At 46.1% G+C, this 12588-nt stretch overlaps 2 protein-coding genes across 12 annotated transcripts in view; one reads left to right on the top strand and one right to left on the bottom strand.

Annotated features, from left to right (window-relative positions):
• Positions 1-1040: 1040 nt before the first annotated feature.
• MED8 (mediator complex subunit 8) lies at positions 1041-7994 on the bottom strand. Its single transcript, XM_064281842.1, has 7 exons — positions 7881-7994; positions 5864-5982; positions 5053-5197; positions 4424-4564; positions 3776-3857; positions 3152-3400; positions 1041-2251 (listed from the first exon to the last, which is right to left on the bottom strand). The coding sequence occupies exons 1-7, from the start codon at positions 7884-7886 to the stop codon at positions 2187-2189; spliced, it is 807 nt and encodes a 268-aa protein (XP_064137912.1). The 5' UTR covers positions 7887-7994; the 3' UTR covers positions 1041-2186.
• A 1-nt stretch (position 7995) lies between these two features.
• The window catches only part of SZT2 (SZT2 subunit of KICSTOR complex), a 77736-nt gene continuing 73143 nt past the window's right edge, over positions 7996-12588 (top strand). For 7 of the 11 annotated variants that reach the window (XR_010321382.1, XR_010321383.1, XM_064281839.1 and 4 more), the window contains exons 1-3: positions 8046-8115; positions 8815-8993; positions 10335-10429. Coding sequence is in view for 9 of the 11 variants with exons in the window: in XM_064281839.1 (XP_064137909.1) it covers positions 8978-8993; positions 10335-10429 (111 nt within the window). In the remaining 2 variants the exon portion in view is untranslated. Of the gene's footprint in view, positions 8116-8814; positions 8994-10334; positions 10430-12588 lie in introns of all 11 variants that reach the window. The other 4 variants (XM_064281833.1, XM_064281834.1, XM_064281836.1 and 1 more) reach the window with 3 other exon arrangements.

Below are 12588 nucleotides of genomic sequence, written 5' to 3' on the forward strand. Positions count from 1 at the left end.
GACAGGAGAAAACACAATTCTCAGGCAAAACAGGCCAGTCAGAGGAACACCACCAGAGTGGGGAGTCATCTTTTGCAAATCCTAAATCTGAGCAAATAAGCAGGTCATATCCCCCTTTTCAAAGGGAGCTCCATATATATTCCCTCCTGAGAAAAAGCCATCCTATCAATGAGTGTGATGACTGTGTCAGGGATGGGAGCTACATAGTGAGACATTTACTGGGTTGTATGGGCTCCAAAGCGGGAGATGCTACAGAGGTTTGTATAACCCACAGGATTTATTTTTTTTTTTTTGGAGACGGGGATGGAAATAAGAACATGTGCTCCCAGAGTGAGGAATACACAAGTGTGGATGCCTCCTCAGTCAAGGAGTACCTACTTAAGGGGCGAAGATGCAGGTAAGGTCCTGCTGAGCAGGATATAAGTGAGTGTTAGCCTAGAACAACAAAGAAACTTGGCATCAGTGCCACTCAAAAGGAGGAAATCTTTTGGTGGAGTAAAGGACACCAAAAGATGCTCCAGGGGGTTTTAGAGCAGCAGTTGGAACCCTATGCAACATAACTGGCTTTGACATTGCCAGTGGAGAAGAACAGGTGACAAGATGAAGAACGCTTGGGTGTGCTAATGAAGGAGGAGAGCAGTTTTATGCAGGGGAAAGGACTGCCCTTGACTCGGAGGACTCCCTGTGCTGTTGTGTCCCGTGCTGGTCAGTGAGCTTTGTGGACACCACTCCTCATCTCGATAGAACAGAACGGGCAGGACATCTGGAACCACTTGTCCAGTCCTTTGCTGCCCCAGGCTGGTGGAATTCTGCCTGGCAACAAATGCTAGCCAAGTACTCGTGTGTGGTGGGAGACCAGATCAGAAAAAAGGCAGCTGGGAGGCACGAGCAGAAGGAAGTCTCAGGACCTTCAGATCAAATTTAACTAAAGCTAAGAAAAGTTTTTATAGGGGGCAAATTAGAATTGCCTTGCAGCTCCCTTGAAATTGTTCCTGATCCTTATACAGCCCTCTCATAAATTGCTGTCAGACAACCCTGAGTCACTGCCCATCAATTTATTCAGAGAAATCTTTTGGTCCGCTTCTGCTGCCTCAACTCTAGTCGTTGTCCACAAAGGAGGTTGCAGTGTAAGCTGGATATCCAAACTCACTTTGTTCTTCAACTTTATAAGAGCAGGCAAAGGTACTGGGGGCTGCCCCCTCCCACAATATATCCGGCTCTTATTTGAGCGATAGGCTCAGTGGAATAGAAGAAAACCATCCTGGTTAAAGTCCAGGAACTAGGCTCTGTTATGAGAAAAACTAGATCCTGATGAGAAAGTCTGAACTGCAATTGCCACCTTCCCCCAAAATAAGGACAAGTCCAGGGGAAGAAGGGGCTTTTTCATGTGCGAAGAACATGACCCTTTCTCCCAGAGCACTGCCTGGTAGGGCCATTTCCTGAGGAAACCCACTTAATGGCCCCTCAGAATCTTCCTTCATGTGCACAGGGGTTGGGGTGGGGTGGAGGTGGTAAAAGATAGAGGACTCTGTGACTACTTGCCAGGTAAGGGGTGACTGGGCTCCTCAGAGGATGGAGAATAGAGCACGCCCAAGCTTCACCAGGGCTGCAGGTAGACAGCTTGTCCCATCCCAGAAGCCTCTTTGCTTGAAGTATAGAAGGATGGCCAGGAGTGGCCTGCAGACACAGTGTGTCTCTCAATATAGAGGCTGCTACAGTTTCTGGCAGCACACAGTAAGTACAGGCTTTCAAATACAACTGAGAGATCCAAGGTCTTGTGTCCATCAGCTCACCCTGGCATGAAGCAGTATCAGATCAGTTTAAGTCCTGGATCAAGGATTGTGGAGGGCTGTGGGGAGAAGTAGCTGCAGAAACTATCGTTTATTGGAATACTCATTATTTCACGTACCGTGCTAAGTGTTTTACATTCATTGTCTCACTTAAGTCCTCACAACAATCATGAGGTAGGTGTTACCACCCCCACATTACAGATGAGAAAACGGGTTCAGAAAAATTAGGTCACTTGCTCAAAGTCAAACAGCTAGTCAGTGGTAGAGATGGGGTTTGTCTGTTGCCAAAAGCCCATATTCTTTTTATGGTACCTGTCCATACCAGTGTTGGGCAAAAGGTAATTTCCCTGCCCAGCTCTGCAAAAAGCACGTGGGTATGGAGGTTTCCAGCCACACTCACCGCTGGTAGGGATGCATTGAAGCTGACTTGATGTTGGTTTTTATTCCACTTGGCATTTTCCCTAAAAAAAACAAGGAGAAAGACATCTGAAGCAAGGCAGGCCTTCAGGATAAATCAGTAATGTGGTCTCTCAGATCCCCTTCTACCCATTCTTCTACCTTCTCAGAACCTCTGTAGTACCTGACCCTGGGTGGCATGTAGTTCAGCCAACAGAGGTGTGGTTCCTCCCCCAGATCTCTCCCTCAAGGTGTCCAGGAAGAAGGTGGTGGTACGGAGGAACAGTGGGAGGGGTCAGAACATGCTCTAGCAGAGCCTCCTGCTAATCTATCCCTGGAAGGAAGAGCTAAAGCTGTGTGACACCCTCCACCCCCCATTTAATGTCACAGGCAAAAGAGTACTATATTCTCTCTTACTTCAATTGTCCGTTTTCCTAGACAGCTTGGAAGAAATAACTCTTCTGGCTGATTGCATCTGAACAACTCTAGGTTGTTCTCACAATTACTAAAAGTGAGGAGGAGAGAAGGGAGGAACCCAAAAGCAGGAGGGACAGAATGCAGAGAAGTGAATACACATAGGACTGGGAAACTTATTTGCTTGTCAATTCCTGACGCACCTACCAAATGGTCTTAGGGTTTGACCACTGGTTTCTGTATCTAAGAAAAAACACTGACAACACACCTCATATTCAAAGAAAACAGGGCAGAAAGATAGCTGAGACAGAAGTCTGAGATGGAGGTAGAAAGAGAAGAGCAATTTCTGCTACTCAAAGTTCTTCCTCATTCTCTGGTGCCTACTACAGTCTCAAAATGAGATTTTACTCATGAAAATTGTTTTCTGGGTCATGGTCGAAAGGAGAAGAGGGGAAAATCTCCAGGTCTGGGGATACTAGGGGCCCAGATAAGACAGCTTATTCTCACTTCCCAGATCCAGGTCAGCTATATTTCAATCCCTACCACCTTACCTGGTTGACCTGCCTGGGCCATCTGCACCCCACTAAGCATTGACTGCTGCTGGCTTGGAGCTCCTGCCATCTGCACCTGCTGTAATCCCGAGGCTCCTGCAAGGATTGTCCCAGCTCCTGGCTGGCCTGGCTGACCAGGACCACTGTTGCCTGAGGGTCTCCAATTAGATAGCCCTTTTCCAAAGGCAACAGCTGCCACCAAGGCATTGGTGTCTGCAGGATTAAAGGTCTGCTTGTTCTGCCGGAGACCTGAAGAAAAAGGCAAGTGAGGACCATCAAGTAGGCTTTTGGCCCTGGACTGGACCCAGCAGCTAGAAGACTAGTGTGAGTGCCAAGGCTTGGGGTTCTGCCTTCAGCAGCATCTAAACTCCCTGGCAACCCAGAGACAGAGGCAGAGCCAAAGGACCCCCAAGCCTATCTCAGAATTGTCCCTTCTCATTTTGCCCATTTCTTCCACCTGTTCCAGTGCTGGCCTTAAACACGAAAGGCTAACAAAATGGATGTGAACCCTTTCCTATGTAGCTCATTCTCGTGTCCTCATTTCCCTACTAATAAGACAATCATTCCTACTTCAGTGATCTTATTCCTTGCTCCCTCTCCATTTTGCCACCAACCTCTTCATACCTCCACTCTCTGATTCTCGTTCCTCTTTGCCGATTTTTTCCAGAAGGTTTGAGCACATTTTATTCAAGCTCTGGATCTGCTTCTGTAACACACAAATTTATACAGAAATTAGAGCAAGTAAGAAATGATTGTGGGGAAGTTTCTTCCTTGTGGTCTTCTAGGAGCAGCGTGTTATTGCTAGCGGTTGTGGAATCGTCTCCTGACTCACAGCAACTCCATGAACAATCGTATCGAACCACTGTGACCCAAAGGGTTTTCACTGGCTGATTTTTGGAATTAGATCACCAGGTCTTTCTTCCTAGTCTGTCTTAATTTGGAAGCTCTGCTGAAATTTGTTCGGCATCACAGCAACACACAAACCCTAGGACAGACTTAAAAAAAATCCACTGCCATCGAGTCTATTCCAACTCATAGCAACCCTCTAGGGCAGCGTAGAGCTGTCCCACAGGGTCTCCAAGGAACAGCTGGAGGATCTGAACTGCCAACTTTTTGGTTACCAGCCGAGCTCTTAACTACTGCACCACCAGGGCTCCCCAACAGACTTAGGAGTAACCAATTGCCCATCCCTGCTAGACAGAAATGGTACTGCCTAGCTTCTCATGCAGGGACTCCGGAATTGAGGGGAACACGGTAGTGACTCTGTCCAACCTGGGCTACATCAGCACCAATCCGGGCAGCATCCGTCGTCAGTTGCTTCTCCTGCTCTTCAACTTCAGGATCAGGCTTGGTTCTCAGATGGTCAGGGACTACCTCATGGCTGAAAACAGGTACTCGACCTTCAGTCTGTCGCTGCAACACACAGATTTTCCTACTGGCTGATATATAGTCGCTTCCGCAGGATAATGTACATTTTCAGGGAAAATACAACCTGAGACTTACAATTTCTACCTTCCTAGGACATTGCCCCTTCCATTCCATCCTTTATTTCTATCTCCTCACATGCTACCTCTACCAGACTAAAAGGCAAATTAAACCTTTCCTCCTTGTTACATTTTAATCAAAGACTAAAATAGGCAAAGTCACAAAAGAACTGACTTTCTGTTAAAGATAGGCATTGGAGCGAAAAGGTCTTTGTCTTGGTGACATAGGCCTCAGGTTACTACAACCGTATTTGGGAGTGGCTCCCCCAACCCCAGAAAGACAAAAAGCAAGACCTCCAAAATGTAGACCCTCACTTCTTACTACCACTCACTACTCCATATTTGGGACTTCTAGAATAATTAATCAACAATTATGCTCTAGGCCCTTAACCATGTTGTACCCTCTCCTCGTCTTACCATGAGATCTTCATCTCGGTCTGGGGACAACACCAGAGGGATGATAACCTGGTTACGGAACAGTGGTGTCTTTTCATGCTTCAAGACCTTGTTCAGAGTGTTCATCTGTCCAGAGAGCAAGGCAAAGCTGTCCAGGACAGAGGGCCTGGGGGGGTAAGAAGGTGTCAGAACATTCCACCCTCTTCTGGGGTGGTTACCAGTAAAGTAGCCTCCTTCAGACTATGAATACCCAGACTCACCCCCAAAAGACAGCGATGACTGGCCAGAGTGACTCATGGGGATTGCAGGATTAGGAAAGAGGGGCACACTTTCAGTTTCTATCACAGACGTAGGAAAAGGGCTGTTCATTGTTTGAATGGAGGGAGGAACAGAGGTAAAATAGGAACCACAGCTCCACTGTTATCATTAAAACTCAGCAACTGGGTAAAAGCCTCTTTTCCAGTCTAGAAGCAGGATTCACACTCCTAGAATAGGCTGAACCTAAAGACTCAGCCACATTTGTGGCAACAGATCCAACATGAATAGAGCTGATGTGAATAGGCTGAGACAGGACCTCCTCATCAGAAGAGTAAAAAAAGTAGGAATCAGAAGCTAAAAAGAACCTAGGCTGGGAAACTAGGCATTTCTCTGCTTTTGCCACTGAGGGCCAAAGCCAAACTCTATGTGTTAAATGTTAAGAAACCCAGCTCTTTCCAAATCAAAAGCTGTTTGCAAGCTGGTAAGTGGTTACATCACTGGAGACGTCCTACCTGCCAGGAGGCCTGTCCCTCCATGCAAAGAGCCCTCCCCAGCTTGTTCACACAACCCTTACCAGGTCAGCCGGTCATACTCGTTCTCCAGCTTATAAATGAAACTCCCCAGTGAGTTCTTCAAATCAGCTGCTTGACTCAGCAGTGCATCTAATGATGCCTCAAGTTGCTTCTCCTCCCTCTGCACCAATAGGAACAGGTTGGTTACCCAGGTGGATGTGAATATGACACACAAAGAAACAAACAAAAAAAACCATTGCCGTCGAGTCAACTCGGACTCAGCAACTCTACAGGACAGAGTAGAACTGTCCCATAGAGTTTCCAAGAAGCTCCTGGTGGATTTGAACTGCCGACCTTTGGGTTCGCAGTCGTAGCTCTTAACAACTACACCACTGGAAAGGAAGGTTGAAAAACCAAGGAGGACAGTGTGTAATACCTGTCAGGTAACATTGGATCTCACTGGCATAGGAGAGCCAGGCTTGGCATTTGGGTTACAGACAGCATCAACCCTAAACTTTTCAACTGGTTCACAGACCTCAGTTCCTCCAACCAGCTGATTCCTTCCTCTCATCACCACCTACTCCAGGCCTGATTTTTTTGTATTGTTGTTGTTGGGTGCCCTCGAGTAGATTCTGGCTCAAAGTGACCCCATGTGACAGAGAAGAACTGCCTCATAGGATTTTCTTGGCTGTAATTCTTACAGAAGCAGATTGCCAGGTATTTTTTCTGCAGAGCCGCTGGGTGGGTACGAACCGCCAACCTTTCGGTTAAGAGCTGAGCACTTAACTGTTGTGCCACCACGGCTCCTTTCTTTGTATTACCAAAACCAAACCCAAGCCCACTGCTGTCAGGTCGATTCCAACTCATAGTGACCCTGTAGGACAGAAGAGAACTGCCCCATAGGGTAACCAAGGCTGTAAATTTTTTGCAGAAGCAGATTGCCACATCTTTCTCCCAAGAAGCAGCTGGTGAGTTTGAACCGTTGACATTTTGGTTAGCAGCCAAGTGCTTAACCACTGTGCCACATTCTTCCTCATTAAGAAATTTTTACTAAAACTAATGGCTGCGTGCGTTATCTTTTGTGAACCTCTGCAGCACATGTACCCCAGCTTCCTCTGTCCTCGAACCTACTTTGTGAGCCTGGCTATTCTTGCCAATGACACAATCTCTGGGAAATCTACCTACACGTGCAGCTTTCTCTGAATACCATTCCTGCCCTCCCCCCTTCCCCAAACTCTTCCTCTACCCACGACGTTTGATGTTTCTGAGCTCCTCCTCACAGAATTAATTTGCATTTATTTTGTTTATCTCTATGCCAATATCCTTGTGATTCTTTCACAAGCTCAGTCGACCTATATACATTTACCGAGAGACCGGCAGAAAGAAGAACCTAAGTGATAAATGAAAATTTAAAAAATGCACTGAGTCGGAATCGACTCGACGGCACTGGGTCTGGGTCTAAGCACTAGACAATTTGAAATGTTTGGGGTCCGGAAAGCATTTCCTCCCCATTTATGGGCTCCTGTTTTACTTTATTGTTTCACCTTTAACAGCTATGGGCCACAGACCGGGAAGAATGATGTAAAACCGTCTTGCAAACTCGCTAATGTGCCTGACGCGAGCTTTAACCATGGGTTCTACCCACGGCCTAATGATATAAACAGTTTAGCTTTCGGTCTCAGTGGTCACATAATTCCTTCACCCCTCAGGCCTCTCTCCAAGAGATCACAAAATCTCTACATCCAACAGCCTCCTAGGCCGGGGGCCTAAGCCAATCGCTCACTTGCTAGAGAAGTGTTCCATGGACTGCATCTCAGGCTCCTCATATTACAACCTAATCCTTCCCACACCCAAATCAGGGCTACTTCCTTCCGATTTAGCCACAGTCTCTCCTGTCAAATGGGCCCCGCCGCAACATCTCATCAACGGCACCCTCTCTTCGGCCGGCCTTGCGTTCCCTTCCCAGTCATCCGCGGGCTCTAACCCATCGTCTCAGCCCCAGCTCCTCCTGGGCCAGTTCACTCTCCGTGCGGGTACCGGAAGCTCGTCGGCAGTCAACATGCCCAAGCTGATTCTCACCTGCATTGCGGTGGCACCGGTGGCGGGAATGACTTCCACTTCCGGTTCCCAAGTTAGCGAGCGGCTCTGGAATAGCCGCTTCCACCAATCAGAAAACTCGCACTCGGCCCTCCCACCCACTTCCGGTTCCTTTCGGGTGCCGAGGTAGCTGGGTCAGAGGTCAAGGGTGGAACCGCCTCCCGGCCCCAGCTTGCGCCGGAGGGCTGTGATGGCTTCGGAGCGCCCGGAGCCGGAGGTGAGGGGCGGGCGGCCGCAGTGTGGGCCTCGGGATCGGAGGGTGGTTCCGGCGGGCAGGCTCGGCTGAGGCCTGCAACGGGCCTGAGAGCGGCCGGGCTGTGTAGCCTTGGCAGGGACCGGCCCAGCCCCAGAGGCTTGAAAACCTAATCTCTCCGCGGTCCGAAGTTTCACCCGGGAGCTAGAGCAGAAATTTTTCGCTTTGTTTTTGTTTAGTGAAGTTTCATCCATTTCGCCGACTCTAGCGCTTTCAGGATTCTTTGTCCTAATAGTGGTGTTATCAAAGCCTGGATCTTGGTGTTCGGTTGCTGTTTCAGTGGGCAAAATGGCAGTAGGCCGACTTCAGCATTTCTCTAAGCATTGGAATGCCATCAGAAGCATAAATTTAGTTCTAGCACTCATGCTTTTTGGAAAGGCGATTCTGGTTTGCGTGAAAGAACATTTGACTCGGAATGAGACCTCATTCCAGTATCGACCCTGCCTTTTAGCTACCTGTGCAACCTCGGACAAGCCTTAACTTCTTTGATCCTGTAATTTTCTTAATTAAGTACCTACTTACCGTGTATTGTGAGAACCACGTGTATTAAACCAGAACATGTATATGAGGTATCCATTAGGTGTTAAGGACCACACAAGAAACTATATAGGCTGTGGCATTCAAACGTGCAGGGAAGGTGGCAATATCCATTCTCATCTACAGATAAGGAAGCTGAGAAAGGAGAGGCATTAAGTACCTTGTTCAAGTGATACTCAGATGGGGAGTAGAGGAATTTTAGAAGACTTGAGCATACATCCTCTGCAATATGAAAAGAATACTACCACTAGAAGAAGTGCCCAGTATTACAAAAGAATATGCTTCGTAGATGAAAAGAGTGTCAGGTGTGTATGATATAAATAGTAGTCGTTATTACAGAATACTTAGGGCATGCCTGGCACTATTCTAAGCACTTTAAAGACGTTAGTTAATCCTCTCAACCTAAGACAGGGAGCAAAGGCCCTGAGATCGGAGGGTGCCTGTTTGAGAAATACTGAAGAGACTGCTGTGATTAGAGGAGAAGCAAGTAAAAGAGAAATAGACTATACAATCAGGAAGAGAATATGGGGTTGAGTGTGGAACCTAGAGACTTAGTACAGAGGGGCCCCCAAATCTGCAAACCAAATAACAAGAAAGAGGCCAGGGCATAGAAACAAAGCCATTGCCCAGAACAATGGGACAGGGTATCTAAAAATAGCCTTTCAGAAGCAGCTGGAGAAAATCAGACCTAGGAATATGCGCAGAGCATCCACCTGTGGCCGCTGTGTGACCTTCCACCAGGGGCAGTGAGGGGCTACAGCCCTAGCCAGGGAATTGAACCCGGGGAGCAGGAGACTGCGCAGGCACGAAACCCCGTAATAAGCCCTACTATGAATCCCAGAGGCCTCCAGGACGGGAGCCATCTTGGAAAGCTGCTGCATGAGCACCTTACTTAACATAACCTCCCCCACCCCCCACCCCCCCCACCCCCCCCCCCGTGTCTATGAATAGACAGGAATCTTTTCCCTCCCAAGAACTTTAAAAAACTCAGCCCATCTTTTGTTCTGCGAGATTGGGGTAAGCTTTGCTCTAGGCCCACCTCCTCCCCCTTGCAAGCTTCTTCAATAAAGCTTTGCTTGTCTGGAAAACTGGGTGCCTTACCTGCTCATTCTTGACCAGTGAGAGGCAAGAACCTTATTCTGGTAACAAACCCTATGACCTAGATAGTATTATTATGCCCATTTTTCAATTGGGAGGGCCAAGGCACAGAGATATTAAAAGTCTTCTCAACCATAAGATTTATAGCATAAATAATCATAGCGTAGCATAACAATAATTTGTTGGTACTTGGTGTGGTGAGATCGAAGATCAAATATGTTGTGTGCCCTACAGGCATACAAGGTTGGTGGAATAGAAATACCAATACTGAGAAAGACCCTGAAGCAGTTAGGGGTACAATTCGTCATAGATTAGAATGAGGGGAAACTGTGAGGAAATATACCTTTTTTTTTTTTTTTTTATTGTGCTTTAAGTGAAAGTTTACAAATCAAGTCAGTCTCTCACGTGTAAACTTATGTACACCTTACTACATACTCCCATTTACTCTCCCCCTATTGAGTCAGCCCGCTCCCTCCTTCCAGACTCTCCTTTCGTGACCTTTTGCCAGTTTCTGACCCTCTCTACCCTCCCATCTCCCCTCTGGACAGGAGATGCCAACAGTCTCAAGTGTCCACCTGATACAAGTAGCTCACTCCTCATCAGCATCTCTTTCCAACCCATTGTCCAGTCCAATCCATGTCTGGTAAGTTGTCTTTGGGAATGTTTTCTGTCCTGAGCCAACAGAAGGTTTGGGGACCATGACCGCTGGGATTCTTCTAGTCTCAGTCAGACCATTAAGTCTGGTCTTTTTATGAGAATTTGGGGTCTGCATCCCACTGTCTTCCTGCTCCCTCAGGGGTTCTCTGTTGTGCTCCCTGTCAGGGCAATTAACGGTTGTGGCCAGGCACAATCTAATTCTTCTGGTCTCAGCATGATGCAAGTCTCTAGTTCATGTAGCCCTTTCTGTCTCTTGGGCTCATAATTATCTTGTGACCTTGGTGTTCTTCATCTCCTTTGATCCTGGTGGGTTGAGACCAATTGATGCATCTTAGATGGCCACTTGTTAGCATTTAAGACCCCAGACACCACACTTCAAAGTAGGATGCAGAATGTTTTCTTAATAGAATTTGTTTTGCCAATTGACTTAGATGCCCCCTGAAGCCATAGTCTCTAAACCCTCGCCCTTGCTCCAATGACCTTTGAAGCATTCAGTTTATTCAGGAAACTTCTTTGCTTTTGGTCCAGTCCAGTTGAGCTGACCTTCCCTGTATTGAGTGTTGTCCTTCCTTTCACCTAAAGTAGTTCTTATCTACCATCTAATCAGTAAATAACCCTCTCCCACCCTCCCTCCCTCCCCCTCTCATAACCACAAAAGAATGTGTTCTTCTCAGTTTAAACTATTTCTCAAGATCTTATAATAGTGGTCTTATACAATATTTGTCCTTTTGCATCTGACTGATTTTACTCAGCATAATGCCTTCCAGGTTCCTCCACGTTATGAAATGTTTCACAGATTCCTCACTGTTCTTTATCGATGCATAGTATTCCATTGTGCGAATATACCATAGTTTCTTTATCCATTCATCGTTGATGGGCAGACACCTTGGTTGCTTCCGTCTTTTTGCTATCATAAACAGTGCTGCAATGAACATGGGTGTGCATATATCTGTTCGTGTAAAGGCTTTTATTTCTCTAGGATATATTCCAAGGAGTTGGATTGCTGGGTTGTATGGTAGTTTTGTTTCTAGCTTTTTAAGGAAGCACCAAATTGATTTCCAAAGTGGTTGTACCATTTTACATTCCCACCAGCGGTGTGTAAGTGTTCCAGTCTCTCCACAACCTCTCTAACATTTATTGTTTTGTGTTTTTTGGAATAATGCCAGCCTTGTTGGAGTGAGATAAAATCTCATTGTAGTTTTGATTTGCATTTCTCTAATGGCTAATGATCGTGAACATTTCCTCATGTATCTGTTAGCTACCTGAATGTCTTCTTTAGTGAAGTGCCTGTTCATATCTTTTGCCCATTTTTTAATTGGGTTATTTGTCTTTTTGTAGTTGAGTTTTTGCAGTGTCGTGTAGATTTTAGAGATCAGGTGCTGATCGGAAATGTCATAGCTAAAAACTTTTTCCCATTCTGTAGGTAATCTTTTTACTCTTTTGGTGAAGTCTTTGGATGACCATAGCTGTTTGGTTAGGAGCTCCCAGTTATCTAGATTTTCTTCTACATTGTTAGTAATGTTTTATATACTGTTTATGCTGTGTATTAGGGCTCCTAACATTGTCCCTAATTTTTCTTCTATGATCTTTATTGTTTGAGATTTTATATTTAGGTCTTTGATCCATTTCGAGCTCGTTTTTGTGCATGGTGTGAGGTATGGGTCTTGTTTCATTTTTTTGCAGATGGATATCCAGTTATGCCAGCACCATTTGTTAAGAAGATTGTCTTTTCCCCATTTAACTGTTTTAGGGCCTTTGTCAATTATCAACTGCTCATATGTGGATGAATTTATGTCTGGATTCTCAATTCTCTTCCATTGGTCTATGTATCTGTTGTTGTACCAGTACCAGGCTGTTTTGACCACTGTGGTGGTATAATAGGTTCTAAAATCAGGTAGAGTGAGGCCTCCCCTTTGTTCTTCTTTTTCAGTAATGCTTTACTTTCCCTCCCATATGAAGTTGGTGATTTCTTTCTCCATCTCATTAAAGAATGTCCTTGGAATTTGGGTCGGAATTGCATTAAATCTGTAGATTGCTTTTGGTAAGACAGACATTTTTATAATGTTAAGTCTTCCTGTCCATGAGCAAGGTATGTTTTTCCGCTTATGTAGGTCTCTTGTAGAAGTGTTTTGTAGTTTTCTTTGT

Source organism: Loxodonta africana, chromosome 3, assembly GCF_030014295.1.
Source record: "Loxodonta africana isolate mLoxAfr1 chromosome 3, mLoxAfr1.hap2, whole genome shotgun sequence".
Taxonomy (NCBI): Eukaryota; Metazoa; Chordata; class Mammalia; order Proboscidea; family Elephantidae; genus Loxodonta; species Loxodonta africana.